Below are 27816 nucleotides of genomic sequence, written 5' to 3' on the forward strand. Positions count from 1 at the left end.
CGGCCCTGGCTCCGGGGGGCGGGGAGGGCACGGCTGACAGGGATAAGGGGGGCCCACTGCTCTACCTAATGGAAGCCGCCTCAAGGCCAGGGGTGCGGAGGCCCCGCCAGTTCCAGCTCCCGTGCAGGGCCGCAGTCTCCCCGCAGGGCAGGGCCGCAGCAGCCTGGCCTAGCGCTGCGCTGTACTCATGGGCCCCCGCGCCGACCGCCCCGGGACGGGCCGAGGCGCCTCGCCCCGCGGCCAGGGGAGGCAGGGGGCCCCGTGAGCGGTGCAGGCGGCCTCCGACCAGCAGGCGGCGCGGCCTCCTTCCCGGCCCGGCTGCGTGTGCGTCGCAAGAAGCAGGCCAGCGCGGCGCTGCGGGACTCAGGTACCGGGACGGGCAGCGGTAGGAGGTGGGCCCGGCGGCCGGGGGTCGGGGCCCGGCACGGCCTGCGGGAGGGGCTCTGGCGCGGGGCCCGCTCCCTGCTGAGTGCCCAGCCGCGAGGGCTGCTGAAGGGCGCAGGCCCCGCACCTGGCTGGGGTCGGGCGCCGCCCCCCTGGCTGGGCGCCTCGCCGGCAGCCTGACCCCGGTGCGCCGAGCCTGGGCCCTGGCGCCGCTCGCTGCTGCGGGAGCTGCCACCCCCCTAGCGCGGGGGGAGACGGCCGGGCCTGTCCTGGGAGCCGGGCCCAGCCCGCTGCGTAACACAGGCCGGGTCATTCCCATCCAGGGCCAGGCTAGCGGAGTTACGGCAGATGCCGGCCAGAAACCCTCCCGTCCTCAGTGCTCGGACTGTGCCTGCCCTTTAGCTGGTGATCGCCTTGTGGCAAGGCCTGGCTGAGCGATGGCTTTTGTAAAGCCCCCCCTGTCCAATACAAGCGTTAATGTGTAAATAGTGTAGTGCAAACTAATCCCAGGTAGGGGGGAGGAGGAGAGGGGTTGTGCATTCGGAGTAATGTTGAAAAACAGCTGTGATACTGGCCTGGCAATCAGGTAGGTTCCCAGTGTGATGTGGTCGCACAGAATTAATGCTGTGTTGAGCTACTGTAGGCAGGGGTATAACTGACTAGTTTTTAGCACCTAGGTGTCAAGAACATCCCTGACAAATTGGACCCTATCCACAAAATTGTCATGAAGCTGTGAGAAGACTAAAATAGCTAACTCTGCATAGCCTGAGTGATATACCTGTCTACAAATACTTTAAATGTCACTATGAAGGCAGGGGAGGGGCCCTTTGAAATGATGAAGGGATGGAAAAACTAGAAGTAATAGAAAGAAAATGAGTGAGGAAAAAAATTCCCCACCTTACAGTCCAACTTTGACTTACAAAGAAACATGAGCAAATCTATAAATATGTACAGCTTGACTAAATACCTTAGAGGAGTGTGAGAGATGTAAAGATGTACCAGAACATTAAGCATGTAAACACTAAGGAGGCAGAGGAGTTCCCTTTTTGTTCCGCCAAAAATGTAACTAAGAATAATGGGATAGAATTAAGAAAATGTGGTCTATCAGGAAAAACTTTCTTACAGTGAGATGATCTGTTAGACTGAAATAGTCTTTGAAAAGAAATGGTAGATATTTTAAAAGGTACTGTCATTTATGATTTGTACTGTGGTAGCACTCAGAAGCCCCAGTCAAGATTGGGGTTCACTTGTGCTACATACTAATGAGGGCTTGTCTACACATACAGCACTGTAGCATCGCAGCTGTAGCACTTAATGAAGATGCTACTTCGTCCCCGTGGGCATAGGTATTCCACCTCCTCAAGAGGCAGTAACTATGCCAACAGGAGACGATCTCCCATTAACATAGAGCTGTCTCCACCAGAAGGTCGGTTGGTATAACTAGAGCCCTGAACGGATACAAAATTTGTATCCACATCCGAGCCCCAATCCGCAAACGTGGTCTGCAGATATCCGCATCTGTGGATGCGGATATAAAGCAGATATCTGCAGATTTGCTCTAGATATAAAATTTGGATCCACATCCATCTGTGATCCGCAAACAGATGCAGATATCTGCCAGTATAAAACAGATATCAGCAAATTTGCAGGGTTCTAGGTATAACTGTCGCTCAGGGCTGTGGATTTTCCACACCCCTGAGCAACGTAGTTATGCTGACATAAGTCTGTGGTGTAGACCAAACCTAATATAGTTTTAGTTCTGTGTTTTGTTGTTTTTAAATTACAAATTACAAACCAGTAAGTTTTATTAACAGGACTGTATGTTCTATATTTTTAATAAGCTATGAAAGTAATGCAGTGTTTGCAGCCCAAATATAGAATCATTCTAGTGCATGAGCATCAAAAAGTGAAACTGACTGGACGCTCACTTTGCGAGTTGAAGAGAAAGGTGTGTTGGGGGAGAAAACCAACCACACCAATGGTGAAAGGTTTATTTTTAATGTTTGTAATAGCGTAAAATGATATTAGCTAGCTATACAGGCATAGATTTTTAATATAGTTTTTAATCTGATAATCTTATACATACTGTAGGGAACAGTCCTGCACTGGCAGAGGAATGATTAGATGACTGAAGAAGTCTTTCACTTGTAAATTCAGTGGGCTAAATTCTGTTGTATTCTGCAGCCCTTTTACACTGCCAGAGTAACATAAAGGGTAGCCTCAGCCACCAGAGAATACTCCTGGTGTAAGGTTTTTTCCTTCAGTGCCACAGAACTGCCAGAATAGAGCTATGCTGCTCCCTCCTCACAGCACCCAGTGCAGCGGATGGGACCAGAGTACACTGTATAGTTAAAGCTTTTCTTGGTTGTGGAGCAGCTCCTAAAGGACTGTTGCATTTGAGCATAATTTAGAGCTACCTTCTGGCAGTTGTAGCTCAAGAGCATTGGAGATTCTGCCCCACTGATTTTAATAGCTTTGAGCACTGTCCTTGCATCACTAAGGAGTTGTCTATACAGGGAAATGGGCCAGCATAAGTTATTCTGCAATAGGACCCTGTATGGACACTTATTCCAGAATAAGAATGTTCATACAGAGAGTTACTCCAGAATAGCTATTGTGCCTTAAATGAAAAGGAGTACTTGTGGCACCTTAGAGACTAACCAATTTATTTGAGCATAAGCTTTCGTGAGCTACAGCTTACTTCATCGGATGCATCCGATGAAGTGAGCTGTAGCTCACAAAAGCTTATGCTCAAATAAATTGGTTAGTCTCTAAGGTGCCACAAGTACTCCTTTTCTTTTTGCAAATACAGACTAACACGGCTGTTACTCTGAAACCTGTGCTTTAAATGCAGGCCCTTCCTTATTTTGGAATAATTTCCCCATGTAGACAAGCCCAAAATCTCACAAAGTGTGAGTTCACTGTAGTTTGTTTTTTTCCATTTCTTCCCTGGAAAGCTGCCTTCCACCTTTTAACTATTTTAATACCAAAATAAACAACATGGCTGTATTTTGTTTTGGGTGTTTTTCCTACTATTTAATGCTATTTTTATTCACTAGAATATTTTGGCAGCTTGTCTTTAACATTTTCTAAAATCTTGTGTGGATTGTGAGGGATTAGTAGTAGATCAAAACAAGTTGTGAGAAAGTCTAATATTTTTGTTCAGCAGTGCCAAAAAGGATAAAATAAAAGTTTGTATATAAGTGCTGCTTACTATGAGCACTGCTCTTTAGCCTGAAAGACAGAAAAGAGGCTAACACAATGGGAAGGAAAAGAGATACTATCGGAAGGCTCTAAAAAGTATAATAAAGAACCCGAAGGAAAAATTGCAGCAACCAACGTTCTTAATGACATTGCACTGTGACTGTATGTGGTCACAATAGCTCTACGTGCTGTGACCCTTTATTTTTTGTATAGTTTCTGACTACTCTTTCTCCTGGTGTTGTGAATTGCCTCTCAAGGCGTTTTTAGGAAATCTGGGTATGGCTGTTCATTCTTTCAGGCACTAGCCTTCATTGTAAAAACAAAGTGTTTTTTAAATAATAATTAGCTTTGAAGAAGAGTCACTTGGTAATAAGACCAAGTAAAGCTATAATGGAATTGAAAGAAAAAAAGATATTTGAAGAAAGCTTTAGTTTTGCAAAATGTGAAAATTACAATTTTAGTGTTTTCTAATTAGTTTTAAAACTTCATTTTTCTGATGCAACTGCTATTTATATCAGTTCCTGTCCTGAAAATCATACAGTCCAAGACCCCAATCCTGCATACGTTTATGTAGGTGCTTAACTTTATGCCTTTGTCAGTAGGACTACTCATATGTCCAGTTAAACATGTGTAAGTTTTGTCAAGGTCTGGCTTAAGAAGACAAATTGCATGTGAAATGTGGTGAGAGAAAGACACAATCAAATATATATATATATATATTTTTTACAAATGCTAGTTTTTAAAGTTATTTTTAAAATCAGGTAAAATATCAGTTATCCCCATTTGCCTGTTGGTCTCACCATCATTAATTGCCTGACCTTTTTGGTATAGTGACAGAAGTGCTTTTATAGCAGTTGACACTGCACATCAGCAGATACTGCAGTTTGATTAGTGTTTTTGTTTTGCCAGGGATTTGCTGTGCTTTCTGAACCTTTGATTTTTATGTAACTTACTGAATGTGTTGAGTAACTAGATAGAAAAAAACAAAACTAATCATGAAAACTGCTAGCCAAATGAATGCACAGGAGAAAATTTACTTTTTAGAGAGAAAAATGTTAACTTTAAAATAATGTGGTAAGTGCCCCTATTATGTGGCCATTGGGTTCATTACTGGTTGAGTGAGTTTTGATTAAACAACTTGCAGCTCACTTTTAAGTATAATTGAATTTTTTTATTAAATATTCTTACTCCCATGGAAGAAAGTATGACTTCAGTTTAGTAAAGAATGGTGAGGCTATTCAGAAAGGCTCTGACTTTAAAATAATTGTTTACATTTTTATTTGACTTTTTAATAGATGCGACTTAGGATGCAGTTGTGGTGTTTGTGCTTTAAAAATCCATCATGAATACAAACATTTGATAGTCAGGGCATTCACAATCCACTGGCAAGTGGGACATTTTTGCTTGTGAGTGTGGGGCCCAAAGGTATCAATTTTTCAAGAATTAAGCTTTATTTTAAAAAAATGAATTTTCTGCCTCTTACAGTTGTGAACATAACCATCCAATTGTGAACTGAATGTAAGCTGATTGATGCACAACGTAGTTTTCCTGAATTTTCATAAATTTACCAAGCAGCAGAGTAGAATTAAAGGACTCTGGTCAGTTTAATTGTTAATATTCAAAATCTTGTAAACAGCAGTGTAACTCTCAAGAATCATGTCAAATTCGTATTTCTCCTGCATGGAAAAGCTATGTCGTCACCAGACACACACAAGGACAGAGAAAGCAACAAAAAAAAAAAGAAAGAAGAAGCTAGGCCAAGGGTTGAGTAGCAGAGACCCCTTCTGATAGCCCCAGAGGTTCTTCAGGGAAGGAGACAAAATTCCTTCAAACTTCCAGCATATAGAGGGTGGAGCTTCAGATTTATCAGATACCTCCAAGTCAGCAGGTGATTATAAAAGATGGAATACCTTGTTAGAAATCCCCGCACCCTCACCAACATCTGGGGCTTCTTACCAGAGCCCAGCCCTTCAACTTTATTAGTAAGGCCACCCCTTTGTCTTTTTGATTTACCTTTGGCTCTTAGATGTCTGGTAAATTTTTTGAGTTCTGTGTATCTCATCACAAAAACCATTATGACAGCTCATACTAATTGGCACACTTGTTGTGACTCTGATACTATGGTGTATAAATGCATGTAACTGGCAATCTCAGCAGAGCGGCTAAGGACTGAATGTACATGGAGACTGAGCTGTCTGTTCATGCTTGCAGGTTGTCTCTCCTGACTCAGAGTTGAGGCACACTGTTGGGTGGGGAAGTTGTTACTACAGTTGGCCTCGTTTCTGTTTTGAGGACAAGTAGATTTTAGTTTTAATTCGGTCAGCTTGGCACTTTCCCTGAGTTATAAACTATAAATACAAGGAAACAAAAAATAATTCCCTACAGTTTTATTTAAACTTTGGAATCATAACGTTTATTTTAAAAAGTCATGGGATAGTACAGTAGTCTAGAAGTGATGCAGTGCCCTCCTATGTGGGCATCAGAGATGTGAACCTTCAACTCAGTCCCCTCATTCCTGGGCAAGCAAGTCTGGGAGTATGCTCAGGAGTCTTGTGATCCATCGTATCTGCTGATTCACTCTCCCTCCCCGACAAATTAATCCTTCTAGAAGCAATGTTGGCAGACTATAGCAGGAACTGTTTGCTTGTCTACATGGGGAAAAAGACAAATCTAGCTGTAGCAAGTAATTATTCTAGAATAATGTCCACATGGGGGAGTTATAACGACATAGCTAGAGCAGTGTCTGCTTTGGTCAGATTCCCTGTGAATACAAGCACTATGTTAGCCAGAAGAGGCAGGATTGATAGTGGTGGTAGGAGAACTGAGGGCAACAACAGACACTCTCTGTGGAAAACAAAAGTAATTGAAACAATTGTCACAAATTTTGGGATCCATGGTTTGCACAGATTTTAAGGAGGCAGTTTGGTTAGCAGAAATTAAAGTACACAGTGAACAGTTTAGTTAAGGTCTGTGTATACAGAGTGCTCCTGCTGTAACCTGATGACTGGAAACTTTTATTTTGTTTTGTGTCCCATAGCAACTTCCTGGATGGGTGATTCTTCTGGAAGCAGTTAAGATGCAAAACTTGGGCAAATAGCTGTAGTTTATAATCCTGTTGAACAGGTTATGAGTGAGTCCCTCTAGCCTGAAGAACAGGAATTGTTTTTTTGTTTTAGCTTTTAATTTTTTTTCTTTACTGATTTTTCTAGAAAAATACAAAACCACCAAAAATAATACTGAATGAAGAAGACATTTACATTTCTTCAACAAACATCATTACTGACATCAGGAAAAAGAAATTTAAATACCAGATTATTGCTTTATGAGTTTAGCTACTATTTTTTAAATTTTGACACAAGAAAGGATAAGTGCTTAGCATCAGTATGTACTCATTAGAAATGTAGCCTAAAAACGTTGTGCATAGCATCATTTCATGCCACATCAGTTCTCCTACCACCACTATCAATCCTGCCTCTTCTGGCTAACATAGTGCTTGTATTCACAGGGAAACTGACCAACACAGACACTGCTCTAGCTATGTCATTATAACTCCCCCGTGTGGACATTATTCTAGAATAATTACAATTTCATGATCTTCAGTATTGGCAAATAGCATATTCGTAATAAGGACCTATTGTGAACAAGCACAGCAATGTTTTTTTTAATATTTTAAAAGTTTTTCCAGAATAGCATACAACACTATAGATGTATAGTGCACAAAATTAAGACGGCTCTGCTAACCTAGAGTTCCCCTAAGCTGACCTGACTCTGTTCGTTAGCCATTATATGGGACTGAACGTTGTAAATGCCAGTGAGAACACTGAAACCTTGGGTGACCATATTTCCCAAAGGGAAAATTGGACACTGCATGAGGCTAGCCTGAGCTGCTTATCCCCGCCCTCCCCATGCGGGGCTGGCCTGAGCTGCTCACACAAGCCCTGCCCCCCACTCCCTGGATGGGCCTGGCATCAGTGTTCGCCCAAGCCCTGCCTGCCCTCTGCCGAGCCCTTCCTCCCCCATGCACAGGGCTGGCATTGCTGCTTCTCCCCCCCGTCCCCCTTCCCGGCATGTTCCTCTGTAACCCCTGCCCTTTTTTTTTTTTTTTTTTTTTAAACAAAAGTGGGCATTTGTCCCACTTTTTCAAAAAAAGTCAGGATGGCCGGGACAGGGCTTAAAAAAGGGACTGTCCTGGTCAAAATAGGATGTATGGTTACCCTACTGAAACCTTCTGAAAGGGCCCACGGAGGTTAAATGTACAGGTAGGAGATTTAACCTAAAAAACGTAAGCACAAATGTTCAAAGGAAGGTTCATGGCAAGGCATAACCCTAGCTAGAATATGTTAAGTGATAACTGACAAAAAAGGGGGGGGAAAGGTAGTACATTAATATAAAATTCATGTGGTTGACTGGTTTGTAATGTGTGTATCTTAATTTGCTGAACAGCACTATGCCAGATGTACCCATGACACTCAGTTCTATGTCCGTGAAAGGCAGTAAGTCTCTCCATTTTAGTAACCTCAAGGTTTTGAAGCTGTTGACGGTATGTGAACTGTTCTTCTATAAACAGGCAGAAGTAATCTTGGTGGTTTTGAAGGAAAGTGATCTTATCTTGAGACCCATGGCCCAATTCCAAGCCTCTAATATCAGTAGAATAGGAGGGATCAAAGACCAGACAGGATAACCATCTTTAGCATAAGTGATGAGAGATGTTTTAGGACCAAAGTTCCTGGACAATGCACTCTGTTTTTGGTGGTAACAGTTAGATGGGATAGAGTCTTGTAACTGTGCTGCAAAACTTATCTCTAGCTTTTTCAAGTTATTTTGGATTTCAGGATCCCCTTTTGTCTCCCTAATAATTTAAGCTTTTACTTGCAAGTTTTTTTTCAAGAAAACTACAGCCACGAAAACAAGCAAGAAGAAATAGTGAGGGGTTATATGCTGTTTGCTGCAGTTGAATGTGAATTCAGCAGGTCGTATGGTGGCACCATTCATCCACATACAAACAGCAATTTGAGAATAAATCACTTATTAAAGAATTGATTTCTGATGGACAGTTGCTCACTGGCACTTGTCTCCTATTGCATAAGAATCTTTTAAGAGCTGCAGCAAATTCAAATGGAAATGTATCATCAAGAGCTAAAAATAATTATCAGTAGCTTTTAAACAAAAAATGTTGCACTGACCTTGAACCTAACTTCTGGAAGTCCTTGTTGTTTAGCATTCCTGCAGAATACCAGTGGAAAGAGAATGTGCATGAAGGTTTCTGAGCAGGAACATATTTATACTTATGAAGAATGTGATTTAGTAACTTCTCATAAAGACGAAAGTATTAGAACTTATGGCATTAGCCAGCAAATATTGTTTCAACTTCTATATTGAGATTAAATATATGTATTCCGTTTCCTTCAGTCCACTTTGCGTGAGACAATTGCAGTGAATTAAGTCTGCAGGTAATTTGAACAGGTATGTTCAACATCACTATAAATTATTCTCCTAACTGAATGCTCCCTATCCAAAGTATAAAAATGGTTCAGAAAGGATTTTTAAAGGCATCTATTAAATAGTGAAATATTTTTAAACAAATTCTGTCTGTAAAAATACTTTGGTGTAACAGATTTGCATATATGTGGTTGGTAGGGGGAAATATTTGTGAATCTCATCAGTAAAGCTGTGGTGTAAAGTAACATTCTTTTCTGCAACAGAGTAAGATCCGAAAATTTCTTTTGGGGCGGGGGTACAGCACATTCGTTATACTGTACTGGAAGGCAATGTCATCTAGTGGATAGAGCACTAGATAGAAATAAGAAATCTGGTTCTGTCCCTGGCTCTGCCACTAACTGACATGTTGGGTGAGCTTGGCCAAGACACATCTACTCGCTGTTCCTCTGTTTACCTACATGGGGTAATTACACTTACCTCCTTTGTAAAGCACATTGCTATAGATGAAAAGTGCTATATGAGAGCTGGGTAATATTATTATGTGGCAAAGTTTCTCAGGGTATGGTTATTATTAAAGTCAGGATAGTATAGCTATAAATCTCACACACCCCTATTTAATATTGTTGAAGGAAAATGGGAACGATTACCTCCAACATTGGTATCTTGCTGACTGGAAGATTCCAGCTCTAAAACTGGATTTTCAGGTCCCAGTTAGTGGAAAGGGTTCAATACGTGAATCTCCTTAGTGTGCAGCACATGACATAGGTAGCACTGCTTTTGCACTGCCACCAACTCATAAGTCCCATCTGAGAAAACACAAAATGATAGCAGGCCGTTAAAAATTGTAATCTCTATGACCCCTGGATACAGTGCATCAACACCGTGGAAAGCGAAACTCTTGGGAAAATAGCTAAAGGCAGGAGTAGGGGAAAATGCCAAGTACTATAGGTTAGTGAAGTGTAGATCTGTATATTGTGAACTTTGTATTTGAGAGGTATTCAGAGCCCTTAGTGGGATTGGTTCTGGCTACCTGAGAGGTTGCCTCCCACAACAGTTCTGTTTGACTGGAACAGTGAAACTGTAATCCAGTGGGGAGGGGGAGAGTGAGTGCAGGAGATCTTTCAAAGGAGCTGAATGTAAACTATGGAATTCTCTCCCTAAACAAAAATGACAATAGGCCTTACCATTTTCAGAACTAAATGCAAAACTTATTTATTCAACGTAACTTTCCCTCAATTTCCACATACCAAAGAAATCCACATGCAAACACATCCTGTAAACTGAGTAATTTCTCCTACATGCCAGGAAGGAAGGGGGAGAGGGAGCTATTTGTTTCTATTTTTAAATACTTGAGAGGTACTCATATACAGCCGTGACAGAGGAGGAGTCATACAAGTACCTAGAGAGTGTTTGTGTTTTTCTCTCATGGATAAAGTTACATCATTTTAGTTTTGTTTATATCTTGCATGCACATGTAAATAGGGCTTATTCTTGTCTCGCTGTATTTTTACGTGCAATCCCAGTTGAACAGGAAACCTCACTTTCAGAGGATGTGGGCAAACTGCTTAAGATGGATGCTTTGTTAGTTTAAAAAAAGGAGAGGCTATACGAGCCAGTGTCAAATACTCTAAAAGTGTATGACAAAAGAGTGGAAGATTATATGCAATTAAGGAGTTGATGAATGTGGAGTTTATGTGTAAACTGTGTACCTCTTACATTAACCTCTCCATATTCTCCATCGGAGAGCTTTGACTTGTTGACATATTCTAAATATCCCGTTGCTGCTAGTCAGAATATCACCAGTAGTAACTCACTGGCATTTTGGCTCAGGGAATCAGAAGTAGTCATTAATGTTGGGAAGTCTCATTCACTGGTAACATGTCATTGCATCCTATTGATCAATTTTTTAAAGGGCAAAGGTAGTAATGGTTACGCTCATTCATTTTCTGAGAGATGGTGTGAGTGTTCCTAGTTTTTTTCGCCCGGACTTTTAGAACTGATACATTATGGGTGGCACTGACTGGGTGACTAAAGGGTTTTGGCCAGTTGTAACCAGGGATCCTAGTTTTCTGTGATTAAAAAACCCCCAAATTTTCTGATTAAAAAATGATAAAAATCTGTGTTTTTCAGCAATTAGAATGGACACTGAACTTTAGTTTCCCAAGCCACAATATATATAGCTATCAGTTGAACACAATGTTTTATTGGTATACAGTAGAACACCATTTATCCGAGCCTCCATTATCCAGCTGTCCATGTTAACCAAACCACCAGCTGCCTGGGGCTGATTGCCCAAGTCCTGCCACTGTCAGCCCCGGGCGGCTGGTGGTTCAGTTAACACATAGAGCCGGGTAACGGAGGTTTGCATAAACGGGGTTCTACTGTATGTAAATTTAAAGTGCATTCAAAAATCAACAACAAGAGGGGAAGGTTGTGCACATTTAATAAGTGACACTGGTACTTTCAGGAAAATTTAGTTAATATGTTTTTATTTTTTCACAAAATGTCAAAACTAAAGATTCTTGGAAATGGATTTCTAGGATCCCTGATCATAACTTATATCTTTGTGATGCATATGAGAGAGAGGGAGAACCTTTCCCCATGAGTGATCTTGTCTCGTCAATGATCCAGCCATTTCTTTGTCTCTTCATGGTACTGAGTGGTAGCTGTTTTACTTAGCTACTCTAACTTTTAAATGTTGGGAAATACAAAGAGGAAAACATCCACTTGCTGCAAAATAAAGTTACCCAGAGGTGGTAAATTTCAAACTTACAAGCTGTTTAAGATTTGACAAATTGTGGCTAGTAGTGTAATTTTACTTGCTAAAGATAATTCCGCCCCTGCTGCTTCTGCAGTGTCTTGTCTAAATGGGCACAAAAAATGTAAAAGAAAAAAGCTTGATTTATTAGCAGAGTTACAAGCAAAATTACAGACATCAGGCTTCTAATAAAAAAATGTAAATAACTTTTACAACCATCTAATCATTTCCCCTATGATCCTCTTGAAAACAGAATAATTTCATTAGATTCTTCCTCTTAGTGTGATATTTCCACTGCACTAAATCTCCTGTGGCACTGAAAAAGCAATTTATTGCATAATTCCCATTAATAGTACAAATACACTCTGTGATCACACTACTGTGTTCAATTTGTATGAATTGCATAGGCTTACAATAAATTGATGTCCCCTTAACACCTTTTCTCATTGAAATGATATCTTCAATTGATTATTTTAAAATAGTCATTTCATATTACTGCAACAAAATGACAATGACCGTATCTTGTTACACAAGTATACTGCTTGTCTATTAGAAAATACATATTTCAATAAATAGTGCCACATTTTTGGAACAAGTAATTCACTGAATCAAATTACATGTGTTTGTTCCAGGTGCAACAGTGGTAATTCTCACAAATATTCAGAATGCTTGTTTTACAATATGTTTGCTTCTCAACACTATAGTACATACTTTTCTTTTTAGTTTGTCTCATACATTTGTGGTGACTGGTAGATGATGCTGTGTTTTGCTTATATTTAGAGGTGCCATCAAATTTACCTTTCTGAAACCATTTAAGGAGGTTGGTTAGTACTTCAATATTTCTTCTAATCCTTTTAACAAGTACTGGTCATGGCAGAAGTAACCCGTTTGGCATACGTCCTGGATAAGGTTGCAACTTCTGATCAGAGCGCTAAATCCACAGTTTATTTATCCAAAGTTATCAAAGGTATCTGAACAAATAAACCATCATAATTGTGCTGTATTTTGATGGCGGAAAACTTCACTAAACCCGATGCAGTTCAAGATATTAGTGTATTTTTTGTTTAACATTTCTGACATTAGGGGACTGGTAATTTTGGGAGGGACTGTTCTACCTTTGTCACTAGTTTGTGACAAAGTTAGAACCACTGGCAGAGGTTGGTAGCCTGCATGTTGGAATACTGGAATTATGTTTTGTGGGCTGGAATATGTCAGTTGCATGGTCCATAATCCTCAAACAGTGGCAAGTGGGATTTATTTTTGCTTGTTTTTATTTACTTACTGTGGAGCATTAATGGTTTATCCTAATTCTTCTGCCTTTCATTGTGCATGTCTCTGCAGATTGTAGTTCGTATTAGTTCTAAACCAGAATACTTCCAGTCCTGCTGCATGATAAACAGCTGCTTCTTCACACACCTACACACCACAACTACCTTGGCATACTTAGTCCAGTGAGGTTTTTTCTGGTGGTTAGATTGTTCCATCAGGATTTGCATGTGAAGTACCTGGAGAACTCCAGGAGGGTTTACCAGATGTACAAACAAATACACATTTAACAAAACACACAATTCTTTTTTAGGAAGTTCTGTACTGTTCTTCTAATGGAATAATCTGTTTGTTACAGATTTGCGCTGATACACTACAAGACATTTTATTAAACAAGCTTAAGGATCCCACCAGAGTCCTTCAACATCTGAAGGAAAAATCTTATTTTCTTAAGAACAAGTGAGTTTTTATACTGTTGGTATGTTTGTGCTACTTGAAGATTTTTAAATGATTTAAAGTATTTCTAGTACAGAGCTCTCATGTGAAAATTGCATCTTTTGGAGATTGGGCCTGTCAGCTCCTGGGAAAGGTTTGGGTTGAAGAAGATACAGTTGTACCACTTTAATTCTGGAAGGGAAATAGCCAAGAAAATTTAGATTCCTTTACAGGGTGGATTTGATTTAAATCATGATTTAAATCATTTGTCAGGAAGACTTCATTTAATCATGGATTTCTATATAAAAGTGCATTCTTGTTGGGTGTTATAACCTTAACACATATTCTTCACAATTCAGAGATAGATGTAGGTTTCATTTTTAGAAGGTACACCATATACATTTTTAAACAGTGATTTATTTTGAAAACTTTTCAAATTAATTTTACAGCTATATCAGAAAATGAATGATCGTTTGGTTATTTCATTTACCAAAGGTAATTGAAGCAGATATTTATGAAGTCATTGGGAGGTGAACTATCTCCAGTTCAACAGGTTAATCATTAATATTTGGAGGATTTTCTTGTCATGCTGTATTAGGAGCAGAACATCACCAGACAGACATTTAAATTGTTTTATTTAACTAAAACAACGTTATGTATTCTGGATTTTTTTCTTCAACAGTAAACATATGATATTTTAACAAAACATACATATGAATTTTGAATTTAGTTAAACATTCAAGTTTTTTAAAATCAGGTTTGTTTTTGTTAAAATTGTTTTTAACTAAAATAGTTAAATGAAATTAAAAAAAAATTGACTGTCAGCCAGGTCAACGTGAGAAGCTTAAAATATTTGCTTCTGCAGCTACCTCCGTCGTCTTCACCTTCATTTTCCTGTTTGTTCATAATCTGGAAAAGAAAAACAAGCTTTCCTGCTTTTTCAGGTCCCGAACAATTTCTCAATTTGGAATGAATTAGTCCAAAGGACAAAAATACTCTTTCTACACCAGCAGAAGAAGCTACTGTTAAAAGTGAGATTTATCACTTCAACAGTCTCTGAATCCAAGTGCTTAAGTGACTTCCACCAGTTCACTGGTGTGACTTTCTTTAAAACATCATCAGCAAACATATTTCTTGAATGGTTCACCCTTAGCTCTGAAGTTTATTATAGTTGGCATTATGGAGGGATGATTGCTGGATGTCCATGTCATAGCCAACTCCTCTTCTTCAGCAGTTAAAGTTTGATCCTGGTACTGAGCATTGAGAATATTTGCAAGAAAATGAGTTGGAGATATTGCTTGTCACATTTGTTTTTTTTAATGCTAGTAATTTAACTCTGTCATTGCATATTTCTCTTTTTAAGATCTCATTTAGTTCCTTCCAAATTTCAACAGCATCAGCAATAAAACAGCTATTTCCCTGAGTTTTGTTTAAGGCTACAGAAATAGGCTTCAGGGTACTCAGCATGTGTTCAACATTTTTCTTTGGCCCAATGTTGAGAATAGTGCCATCTATTTTTTCACAATTTTGTTCACAAACTGTCATCAGATTAAGTCAGTTCTTGATATAGTGCTCAAAACAGTCCACTACTGAGTTCCATCGCACATCTTGTGGGAGAGTTAGCTTGGTTCCTCCCACTTTTTTCAGAGCAGCTGCTGCAAAGTGCTTGTTAAAGAAGTGTTTTGCAATTTCAACAACATTAGCCTTTATTTCTGGAACACTGAAGTCTTTGGCTAGGAGGTGCATCAAATGAGCACTGCAGCCGTCTGTTATTAGCTAGGGACTCTCTTCTAAATTTCTTCTCATCTTGGATACATTTGCAGCATTGTCTGTGACCAAGCTGCTAGACATTTGAATTTTTTTCAGTTTGTTATACCTTTTACTGCTACTTCTTGTAAGTATTCTGCTGTATGTTCATTTCCTGATGTATGAATTGTTTCTGACAGGAAGAAATTCCCTTCTTCTGTTGTCATCCAGGCACATACAACAGGATCATTGTGGACATTGCTCCACCCATCATGACTCAGGATAACAATTTCACCCTCTAGACCTTTTGTACACTCTTCAGTTTCTCTTTCATACACTTTATCCAGCAATTTGCCTGCGACATCTGCTTTGTTGGGTGGACTGTATCCTGGTCTTAATGACCGAGCCATGTTAATAAAGTGTGGGCTCTCAGTCATATGGAAAGGAGAGTTTGTTGCATAAATAAACCGGGCAATTTTTTCATCAATTATCTCTTTTTGTAATTTGCTGGTTCTTATCACAAACTTATCTGTGGTTGTTTCTGGATGATAGAGATTTTTTTTCTTTTTCCTACAGGTGATATACTGTGGCTATGTGACATACAGTAACTCCTCGCTTAACATTATAGTTATGTTCCTGAAAAATGCAACTTTAAGCGAAACAATGTTAAGCAAATTCAATTTCCCCATAAGAATTAATGAAATGGGGGGTTAGGTTCCAGGGAAATTTTTTTCACCAGACAACAAAAGACTATACATACACAATAAGTTTTAAACAAACAATTTAATACTGATACACAGCGAAGATGATTGTGAAGCTTGGTTGAGGTGGTGAAGTCAGAGGGTGGGATATTTCCCAGGGAATGCCTTATTGCTAAATGATAAACTAGCAATCACCTGAGCCCTCAAGGGTTAACCCATTGTTGTTAATGTGGCCTCACATTCTACAAGGCAGCACGAATGGAGGGAGGGGAGACAGCATGGCAGACAGACACACACACCGTGTGTGTGTGTGTGTGAGAGAGAGAGATGTGCATTGCCCCTTTAAGTACGCTGACCCCATGCTGAGTACACTGCCTTTTTAAGTAGATCAGCAAGTTGTGACAGAAGCTGCTGCCAGGAAGCTCTCTCCATCCTGAGCCCTGTCGTGTCCCCCCCTGCTCTGTGGAGATATGGGGTAAGCAGGGTGCAGGAGCAGGGGGACACCCTGACATTAGCTCCCCCCCGCACCCCCCCCCCCCCCCACACACGAAGCAGGAGGCTCCCGGGAGCAGCTCCCAAGGCAGAGGGCAGGAGCAGCACATGGCAGTGGGGGAAGGGACAGCTGAACTGCCTGCAGTTGATAGCTTGCTGGGCAGCTGCTGCACAGGGAACTTAGGGGAACGGGGAGCTGATGGGGGGCTGCCGGTCCACCCTGGTTCCAAGCCCCTACCAGCTAGCTGCAATGGGCTGTTCTTCCTGAAAGCAGTGGACAAAGCAGGCGGTTACCAAATGATATTATAAGGGAGCATTGTGCAACTTTAAACGAGCATGTTCCCTAACTGATCAGCAATGTAACAACGAATCAACGTTAACCGGGACGACTTTAAGTGAGGTGTTCCTGTACATGATGTGACTGAAACACTATCATTGGCAGATAACTCTGAAACTGTAGAAAATGATGGTGATCTTGAAGGTGGATAGTCTTCAGAATCCTGTATGTTGAGGATGGATTTTCCTAAACAAAATAAGTCAATGCAATTATTTAATTATTATTACCATACTGCTCATTTAGTATTACTTATTGCTTTCACTGACACTCTGTACTACTTTAAAGATGAAATTGTATTTTCGCTATTTATTTTGAATCATAACTGCATCTAAAATGATAGTACCATAGAGTAACCACTATATTTTTTGCTCAAACATGAGAATTCAAGAATAGTCCAGAAGGAAGACAGGCAATCCTTAAGAAAGAAGTATGAAATAAAAAAGTTTACCAACCTGAAGATCCTGCATGTTCAGACATGTTCCTGTCATCATCTTCAAGTCAGCAGCATCCTGAGAAGGAACACTTCTCATGATGTTGTTTCATTCGGGCAACCAGGCCTTGCATTTCTTTGTTGCACTGTTTGCATTTTGCACGCATGCCTGTCTTACCCACAGGTAGGGGAACTTCATTAAACTATTCCCAAACTGGGTCTATTTTATGGCCTGCTGCCATTATAGGTTTTCCCTTCTAGTGAGAGAATGGTAATGGTAGATCTCAAATCAATGTAGGCTACACTCAGAAAGACCTCAAGACTTCTGGAGTATGCCTCTCAAACAGTTTCACTTTTGTTTCTCCTGCCTGTCTCTCCCTTCTCACATTTATCTCCAGACCTATTCTGCCCCCAACAATTTTCTATTCATTGAACTTTTTGAAACTTTGCACTTTTAGAGAGAGGTAAGGGATTGACTCTGTGTATACACATTTGCAGAGGAACAATAGGGTTGAGGTCTGTTGTTTCTCACCTCTGTATATTTATTTATTTATAAACATTTTTGCTGTTAACAAGCATGTTGTCTTTGGAGACACAAATCCACAGTTTGAGAACTGCAAAACTAAGCATCTCTGATGGTATCTTCTAGACTGAGCACCGAGTCCCATTGGGTAGATAGAAAGATTACCCTAAATAATCTATACAGAAGCCCCTGGAACCTCATAAAATTGGGTCCCGAATCCGTGAACTATTGGAACTCATTCATGAAACTTTTCTTAAACATTACATGAGTATATTGTCTCATACTATAGAATTAGAATTTATAAACCCTATTCCATGATGAGATACCTTTGAGCTATAATGTATCTTAATTAAAACTATCTTGAGATAGGATTTTTCTTCAAAAATCATTTTATCAAAACAATCCAATTTTAAATTTAAAAAAAAATCATTGATTTTTAGCCACCTTGTTGCTGTTGAGTCCTTGCCTTGCAGCCCACCAGAATTCTTGTAGCATTTCAGTTGGGAGTACCAGATAAATTCTGTGTTCTTTCAGTTGCTCTGTCCATATTGGATAAAATGGAAGCAGTTCGTGTCCTAAAGGGAAACAATATTGTGTGAACTATCTTGTGGCTTTCTGTTGCTGGAGATGATTGCGGAAGAGAGAGCTTTCACGTAAGCAGTAAATTACCCCCTACATAAATAGTACTTGCAGACTAAAAAGAATGTATTCTGCATAGGTGCTGAGTTATTAAGTCATTCTCTGTGTAGCTGTTCAGGGCCAGAAAGCTATTCCCCACCTCTTCCTCTTCCAAATCTGAGATAAGAAAAGTCAGTTTTGTGTCTTGCCCTGACAAAGTAAATAGTGTTGATACATACATTTTTGGTAGCGGAATTTGACTAGATGAGAAATGCCAACTTGTGAAGTGTAAATAATACTTGTTAATTTGAATAGACTAAAATATTACAGTCCCTTAATCAGAGCAGCATTCAAAACCAAGGTGCATGTCATGTAGGTACTGGAAAATGATTATCTGAAACACTAGGGAAGAGCTATAAAGCATGAACAGTGTAAACACCCCAAAAGCAAGAGAAGTCTTAAATCTAATTCTTTGGCTGCTGGCCATATTTCCATTCTTCCAGCGAAATGAGTGTACTATGCTGGGAGGATGCCTTATATAGGCAAGAGAATTAAAGTACTTAAGTAACCTATCAAAGGTTCAGCTAGCTAATCAGAATCCTGGTTATAATCTGCTAGAGATATGTCATGAGCATGGAGTACTAAGTATCCAAGATTCATAATTTCTTCTCCATTCCCCCCCAGAAAAATTCTAATCATTTATTCACTCTCTCCCCATCCAAATCTCACTTTTTTCACAATACCTATTATCTCTAGTTAGTCAGCTGAATCATATTTAATCAAATAAAATATTTAGTAAGAAATCTGTGGTGCAACCAATTTCTATCTTGCACTTTTAGTCCCAAAACAACAAAGCACATGTTTATCTTTAAAACCTTTGGGACTATTCCCTTGCTTTGCTGGATGGGGGTCCTGGTGTGGAAATTGCACCCACAACAGTTCTAGACCCTCCTTTGATTTATCATTGTTGTCTTCACATTATCTAAAAATTCTATCATGTCATCCTTTGTCTAAGTTAACGTCCTCTAGGCAGGGACCTTATCTTTATAGTTGCTTGTGAAACACTGTGCTCACCTATGGTGCTGTATACAAATGTTCTGCAGAGATGGCTGAAAAATGTAATTTCCTGGAGAGAGTGAAGGAGATAATGCTCACAGTAACAATGAATTTTTTCAGCAGCTGTCACTACTGTATATTGAAGTTCAGATGTAAATAAGGAACAGATAAATGAGAAAGGAAATCCCATTAGTGACTATTTATAGTACGTAAAATGTTACTATATCCATTACTTTGAGAGCCCACTGTGTTTGTTCAGTCCTGTAATCTGAGTTATAAAAGATGACTCTTCTCCCCCTCTTCCCCCTTTCTAAATAGAATTAGCTCACAGGCTGGACCTATCAAAGTTTTCTTTTTAATATGAAATCTACAGAGTATGATCTCTTCCTCTGTGGGGTTTACCTAGTGTCTTGTATTCATGGTGGTGCTTTAATGCAGTCATCTGAAGTAACAAGGCTATGCATTTCTGTTCCAGCAGGTATATGCCCAGGATTAAAAGGAGCGTTGTCTATGTATCAGAAAAGACTGCAGCATATTAAAATAATATACAATATACAATAATTTCAGAGCTTATATTCATAAACTACTTCGCATTTTTATTTGAGAAAGCATTTGTGAGGTATTTGCATTGTATTTATTTACTTCACTTCACCTGATCATTTCATCTCATTTTTAACTGCAGGTTTGTCACATACTCCAGACAGAAGTGGAACAATGTCCTATGTTTTTGTAAATGATTCTTCCCAGACAAATGTGCCCCTATTGCAGGCGTGCATTGATGGAGATTTTAACTATTCCAAACGGCTGCTGGAGAGTGGCTTTGACCCAAATATTCGTGACAGTCGTGGCCGAACTGGTCTCCACCTTGCAGCAGCCAGAGGAAATGTAGACATCTGTCAGCTGTTGCACAAATTTGGTGCTGATCTACTGGCCACCGATTACCAAGGTAACACAGCCCTTCACCTGTGTGGGCATGTGGATACCATCCAGTTCCTAGTCTCTAATGGACTCAAAATTGATATTTGGTAAGTTTGTCTCTTTTTTGACCTCTTTATAGTATATTAGTCTCTCTCTCAGAAGTATTTGTACGAATAGGTTGCCTGATACAAATGCTTTAGTGGTAAATTCAGTGCAGTTCATTTTTTTTAAATGCCAGTTATGAAAAAAAAGAAAAAAAAAAGCATGGGCCCACTCCTAACTGATCATGAACGGCAATAGAAGCAGGAGCTGTTGGGCTGGCCTGGCATAGCCACTGTCTCTCACTAGCTGATGGCTCTGCTATCCTGGTTTGGCCAGACAGCCAAGAGGGGGTGGATGGCATCACAGAATAATTTAGAATGACGGATGTTTTTTTTTAGTATTTTCTGTACCACAGTCCTAATGCTTTAATTGACTACTGTAACAAACAAAGACTATACAGTAAATGTGTATCAGGTCTCTGGTACTCTTTGGGAGACTCTGCTACCTTTCAGTGCTCCCCCTTCCTCAAAGCGAATCCGTCTTTCAAATATGGTATATTCTTTCTTTCTAGCTCCCAGCAGCTGTCAGATGCTAGTGTTCAGACAGAAGCACTCAGAATACCAAATAACTAGCTATTTTATTGAGTACAATTAGGTTATCCAGGGACACATTGTTCTGAGAACTTTCTGCACATGCATCCCAACAGAGGAAAACTTGGCAGCTGTCAAAAAGTTTAGGCCCTTGGGCCTTCTTTTCATCTTTGATTATTGGAGCTGCCCATGATCTCCTCGTATCCGCAGTATTAATTATTGGCCAGCCCAGGATCATCATGTGGTTTTTTCCTTCCTCCCTTTATCCCAAACACCTGTTTGCTGGCAGCCTCTAATCTGGAGGCAACAAATGCACTCCTACTTGGTTTGGTTTTTTCAAAGGTAGAAGTAGGAGGATTCACCCATCTTGTGTTTCGTTTATTGCTTAATATTCTGTGACTCTTATACAATAAGGAGCTGTGAAAGAAACTTAGATTTCAAGCAGTAATCATACAAAGCCTTATACACTGATATAAATATGTTGCTAGTTTGTTCATATTTGTTGCGGGAGCATCCAAAGGCTGTAATGAGGATAAGACCCCGTTGTACTAGGTTTTTTGACTGTGTACCAAGAGTAAAATATTATAGGGTTGTGTGCTTTAAAAATAAACTGTACTGAATTTTTCATACAGTTGCCTTTTATTCTTGGAGTTTTTATAACTAAGAATAGTTAACTATTTTGTGTAGCTAGTGACTAGTCCTAAATACTTATTGGTTAGTACATTTTACGTTGCATACTTATGCAGATTCAGCCTATCTTAGAATTCTCATTTTATGGGTTATCTTCCCCCATCTGCTTTCTTGGGGGGACTATTTTAGCAATCACCAAGGTGCAACACCACTTGTTCTGGCAAAACGAAGAGGAGTAAATAAGGATGTAATTCGATTGCTGGAGTCTTTGGAGGAGCAGGAGGTGAAAGGATTTAACAGAGGAGCTCACTCTAAGATGGAAACCATGCAGACTGCGGAAAGTGAAAGGTATTATAAGACAGATGTTTACTAGAAAAAAATAAAAGCATGTGTGTAAAGTATATCTTTGTTGGTAAATCCATATTGTTTTTTGCTAGATACATGAGTTGACATGTTTGTCCCTCAAAATGGAACAAAATATTTATAAAAATTACCTTTCATAAAAACTAAAGTTAAATATAAAAGTTTGTGTTTTTTTGTTTTTTTTTTTAATTTCTAGTGAAAGAAGTTTTTATAACAGCTAAGTATTCCACTACAGGGTTTGCAACCCAAATATTGTACCGTTTTACTGGTGCAAGATAATCTGAAAATGAAATTCACTCGAAACTGGTTATAAGCAAGTCCCTCAATATCCTGCAGCATTATGCTCTAGAAACTAAGGATATGCCTACACTGCAATTAGACACCCGCAACTGGCCCATGCCAGCTGACTCGGGCTGAGAGGCTGTTTAACTGCGGTGTAGACGTTCAGGCTGCTGCCTGAGCTTTGGGTCTTTTTCCCTAACAGGATCCCAGGGCCTGGGCTGCAGCCAGAGCCTGAGCTCCAGCCTGAGCCCAAACATATGTCACGCCATATGTTTAAAAACAAGCCTACTCACTTTACATTTTATATCTTAAAATTTTACAAGATTTCAAAAGGGGTTGGACATTTATATGGATAAGACGAATATCCAGAGTTAGAATAAGTTTCAGAGTAGCAGCCATGTTAGTCTGTATTTGCAAAAAGAAAAAGAGTACTTGTGGCACCTTAGAGACTAACAAGTTAGAATAATTACTGATAAAAATTTTGGAATAAATGTTCATTTCATGTGTCAAGGGTTTAAACCAATCTCTAACAATTAGGGAGAGACCTAATGTGGAGGAAAGATTATCTCACATCTGCCTGCTCTGGGGTTTCTTGCATTTTCCTCTGAAGCATCTAGTGCTGGCCGATATTGGAGACAGGACACTGGACTAGACAGACCACAAATCTGATCCAGTGTGGCAAGTCCTGTTTCCTATGGGAGTTTTACCATTCACTTTAATGGGGCTTGGATTTAGCTGTGATTTTTGAACTGATAATGTCCCTTTAAAACCTGTAACTTCCTTTCCCTTTTGGAACCTTCATTAATGTTCTCGTTTCATTTGGCAGGGAAACCTGTAACTTGCCTTTTGGAATAACAGACTTACAGTTTACTCCCAGTTTGTTTGTGAGCTAGTTTAAAATATCTGAAGTATCTCCTTTTGTAATATAACTTTGTATAATAAAAATAGATCCAGACAGCATTAGAAGCAAATGAATGCACATGTGTGCTTTGTAATTAAATAGTTTCTGTCCTTGTAAGAGCACTGTTTGGGGGTTGGCTTTTCACACCTCTAGTTTCACTCCTACCTTTTGGTATTATTTCCTGATTCTAGAGACTCTCAGAATAGAATCCCTACTTGTTTCTCTCCTCCCTCATTCCCACTATGCATGAAGCCAAGGGAGGATAATTGCTGTTCCCTCTGGAGACCCTGAACTTCACTTTTGAACTGACAGGAGAAGTTTCTAGAGAGCAGTGCAAAAGTGTTCACTCCTTTCCTGGCTCAGTTTAATGCCGCCTCCTCCTCATTACACTCAGTTGCTTCTGACTCACAAGCAAAGGACAAAACAAAACTCGGTTCCCAAATCAGATTTCTTCTCTTTTCCTTTGCCTGCCCCATATGGTATCAGATTGTGCTATGCCTGGGCAGAACACTCCCTCTCTATTTTCACATAGAGAATCTGCTTGTATGCATAGACGTACTGACCTGTAACTATAACAGGAAGCAACATTGAATGGTTTTGTTGGAAGCAAAATGAACATTTAAGGATTTGTCACTTACAGACTTTTCCAGAATAGTTTTATAGAGGCACTTGTTGCTTTATTAATGTTGCTTTTAATTTGGTTTCAGTAGAAAATGCCACAGGGGGTTCTTTGAGATTAGTGAGGATCTTTGGTTTTGTTGTGGTGGTTTTCTTAACAATGAACTTATCTCTCCCCCCCCCCCTTTTTTTTTTTTTTGATTGCTTTGTGCCTTTCTTAACCCCTGGAGTGATTATGTATTAACTAGTTGGTTCTTAATTAGTGAGGAAATGATAATAAGCAGGGAAGATGACTAAGTTCTGTAGTTATGGGCACCACCATAGTTTTGCAGCCAGCGGCGTATTATCGCCTCGGCCGACAAGGCCAGCAAATTTGCAGGGGCGGCAAATTTATAATAGCCATAGGCGCCGACTTTACCTGGCGCCGGTGTATGCTTGTGTCCCTCCCAACTCCGCCCCCCAAACCCCCAGCCCTGCCTCCTCCTGCGGGCACACCGCGTTTCCCCTCCTTCCCCCTCCCTCCCAGGCTTGCTGCATGAAAGTGCTGGGAGGGAGGAGAAGCAAAGCGGCGGCGTGCTCAGGGGAGGAGGCGGAGCGGAGGTGAGCTGGGGGCGCGGAGAGGGCCGCAGCAAGTAACCTGGGTTGGGGGGGCAGAGGAACCGCTCCCCGCCCCAGCTCACCTCCGCTCCACCGCCGCCTCCTCCCCCAAGCACGCCGCCACTCCACTTCTACCCCCTCCCTCCCAGGCTTGTCGCAGGAAACAGCTGCCAGTGGGTTCAAACAAATTTGTACAAAAACTAAAACAAGTTCATATGAGGCTGGGGGCGGCAATTATTTCAGGGCCTAGGGGTGGCAAAATCATTAATCCGTCACTGTTTGCAGCCAAGTAAATATTTAAAAACCAAAAAAGACAAGCTATTTTACTAGAAATGCCTGAAAATTTCTGCACATGACACTGTAGTAGTTCAGTAAATTACTGGAGCTTTGTCTAATTATTATTCAGTAGTTGTACTTTATAGTGAGGAAAAATGTCACATGAATAACATTAATGTTAATCAGGAGTGTATTTTCAGAAAAAAGGTTTACAAATGAATCTTCCTTCTAGGCATGTGTTACTGTCGTCTTTAGTCATATCAGAAGCAAGAGCATTTAAATGGATAGTGTTAACTCACAAATTACTTTTATCTGAAATATTTTGTTTCTATTAATATTACAGGATATGCCTAAGATTACTGTAATTGAAGAGATATTGGGGGAGGGGGGAATCGTTTTTACTCTATATATTTTATGCCTTAACATCACTGTCTACATATCTAGTTTCACTGTTTCTCTCTCTACACAGTAAGAGCCTGATTCTGCAAATGGTTATGCTCATACGTAACTTTGCTCATCTGGGAAGTCGTGGGACTACTCAAATGAGTAAAGTTACAGACCTGCATAAGTGTATGATCAAGACTTCAGTCAGTTTTTTTGCTGTTAGTGTGGTTCTTTCATACATCAGTAGAGGAAATACATTTGCTTATTTTTTTAAATACTTCTCTGTACCCAAATCAAAGATTCGTTGAAAAAATAGATTATAAGGTCATCTGTCTCAAAGGATTGCTTGTCAACTACTAAAAAGAAAAGGAGTACTTGTGGCACCTCAGAGACTAACCAGTTTATTTGAGCATGAGCTTTCGTGAGCTACAGCTCACTTCATCGGATGCATAGCTATGCATGCTATGCATCCGATGAAGTGAGCTGTAGCTCACGAAAGCTCATGCTCAAATAAACTGGTTAGTCTCTAAGGTGCCACAAGTACTCCTTTTCTTTTACGAATACAGACTAACACGGCTGTTACTCTGAAACTTGTCAACTACTGTACATTGAGTTGGTGGGGTCAGGGGAGGGTCCTTTTTCTTATCTGCTGTCTTGAGATCATGCATAAGTACTGTAAATCTGAAAATGTTTAATTCTGAATTTTGAATGTTTTAGTTGTATTAGCAGGATTACTCTTATACTTAAGGATGCATTCTTTTACTTGGTGTGTTTATAACTTTAATCCTTCACAGTGCAATGGAAAGCCATTCCCTCCTTAATCCGAACCTGCAGCAAGGTGAAGGGGTTCTTTCCAGCTTCCGCACAACATGGCAAGAGTTTGTGGAGGACCTGGGCTTCTGGAGGGTGCTACTCCTGATCATCGTCATTGCCCTTCTCTCTCTTGGAATCGCATACTATGTTAGTGGGGTGCTTCCTTTTGTGGAAAATCAGCCTGAATTGGTGCATTAAAGCAAATGAAAAGAGGCACAACGTTCTTTTCCTGAGTTCTAATCTTTGGTTTTGAGCCTCTTATAATTTTTTTTCTCAGTGCAGCTGTATATACTGTTTGCCTTTTATATGTTCTTCTAACCCTTTTGGAAGAGAGCTGCATTAATTTCCACTAACAACACCAAATTCTAAAGCATTCCTAGGCTACCTCTGACATTTCTTGACTTCTAATCAAAACTTATAGATAGCAGTGTTTAGTGATCAAATGTGGTGATTATAAAAGGCCCTTCATAAATAAATAGCAAATCCTTGAGCATGAAAAAATGTGTCCTGGTACAGGACCAAATCATCTTGTTTTCCATTTAAAAAAAAAAAAAAAAGTGAAACTACTTTTCTTATGCTTCAGCTTTTGAGGAGTATTCTTATAAAAAGCTACCTAGATTAAATTGGAGTAATTTTAATATATTCTGATATTTACATCATACAACACTGTAAATGTGCAGTTTTCTTAGTGCACTCAGCATGTTCACGTGTATGGTTATAAAGTAGATATACATTTAAAGAATGAGAAACATTTCAAATTTTATAACTTTGTTAAACTTCCTTTGACATCCTTGGATCAGTCTTGTATTTATGTATTAGCTTAATATAACATAGTTTTTTTTCCCAGTCAGTGGGGTGATATTAATATTTGTGTGAGAATAAATCCTTTGAAGTGAAATTATCTGAAGTGCTTTTGGACCCAAACATCTTTAAAATGCAACTTTTTCATTTGAAATACCTTTAAGGAAACATTTTCTTTGTAACGTAGATGAAAAGCGATTCAAACATTTTGTTCTGTGTTGCTGTGAAACGTGTCATGCAGGATAACTGAGTGTTTTCACAGACAGTACAGTAAACAGTACGTTCATTTCATTTGCAGTTTTGTGCGAGGGTTTAATTGGGATATATTTTTTGTTATGTTGCTATCAGTTTCAGCTGTTTTCAAATGACACTCAAAATGTGATAGGGTACTTTCTGAGTTAACATAATGCAACATTACAGTGAGTGTCTTCATATTAGGGAATATTATTTAAATTGAAATCTGGCCCAATGTGAGGTTCATTGTTGTTGTTAATCTGAAATTATAATACCTGTGATTTAATACTCTTTTATGGAGACTGGGTAAATATGCAGTAAGGTTGGGATTGTCAAAGGTGCCCAACTCCCACTCAGTTTCCATGGCAGTTAGGTGCCTAACTCCCTTAGGTTGCTTTGACAATCCCAATCCAAGTGAATTCAGCAAACTTTAATAATAAACAGCAAAAGGATTTGTTTTACTAAAATGATCCTAAATCATGCAAAATAAACTGAACACATGCAAAGTTAGAAATTACGGTAAATGATAGTGGATATACATATACCTTATTATTGTGTTAATACGTATTTGTTGTCTCTAGTTTGTGATCATTGACTGAGGAGGCATCTTGTCTTTGTGATGTTGGGTAGGCTTCACTGAAGCGTTCATTTTAAATTGTTTCTGAAGAATTCTGAGTCTTATTTTTCATTTAGAAGCTATTCTTCCAGATACTACAAATGCAGCAAAGAGGGAAGTCTCCAAAAACCAAAAAATGAGCTTCTCTTCTAAACAGTTTAATTTGTTGTTTATCTGTTTATGAATAGAGAAACATAAGCTATTACATATAAACTACATTCACTTGTATAGGTAAGTCCATTTCTGTTAAGAACACCGTGTCTTATATTCAATAATGAAATTTTGCATTATGTGCACACTGTATAATTTGTAAATGTATTTTGAGTGTGAATGAATGCCATAAATAAAGATGTATAAGTAGA

General features: G+C 39.6%; 1 protein-coding gene across 9 annotated transcripts; it reads left to right on the forward strand.

Moving 5' to 3' along the window:
- The first annotated feature begins 223 nt into the window (after nt 1-223).
- On the forward strand, nt 224-27816 carry ANKRD46 (ankyrin repeat domain 46). 9 transcript variants are annotated; one of them, XM_037892197.2, is made up of 6 exons: nt 228-367; nt 13410-13510; nt 18250-18368; nt 20072-20414; nt 21759-21917; nt 25785-27816. In XM_037892197.2, exons 4-6 carry the CDS (start codon nt 20104-20106, stop codon nt 25999-26001), a joined length of 687 nt encoding a protein of 228 aa, XP_037748125.1. In that variant the 5' UTR covers nt 228-367; nt 13410-13510; nt 18250-18368; nt 20072-20103; the 3' UTR covers nt 26002-27816. The 9 variants fall into 9 exon arrangements, with proteins under 9 accessions (XP_043395199.1, XP_037748125.1, XP_037748120.1 ...); XM_037892196.2 differs by lacking the exon at nt 228-367 and adding an exon at nt 439-970; XM_043539265.1 differs by lacking the exon at nt 228-367 and adding an exon at nt 9026-9051.

The sequence above is a fragment of the Chelonia mydas genome, chromosome 2 (genome assembly GCF_015237465.2).
Source record: "Chelonia mydas isolate rCheMyd1 chromosome 2, rCheMyd1.pri.v2, whole genome shotgun sequence".
NCBI classification, from domain to species: domain Eukaryota; kingdom Metazoa; phylum Chordata; order Testudines; family Cheloniidae; genus Chelonia; species Chelonia mydas.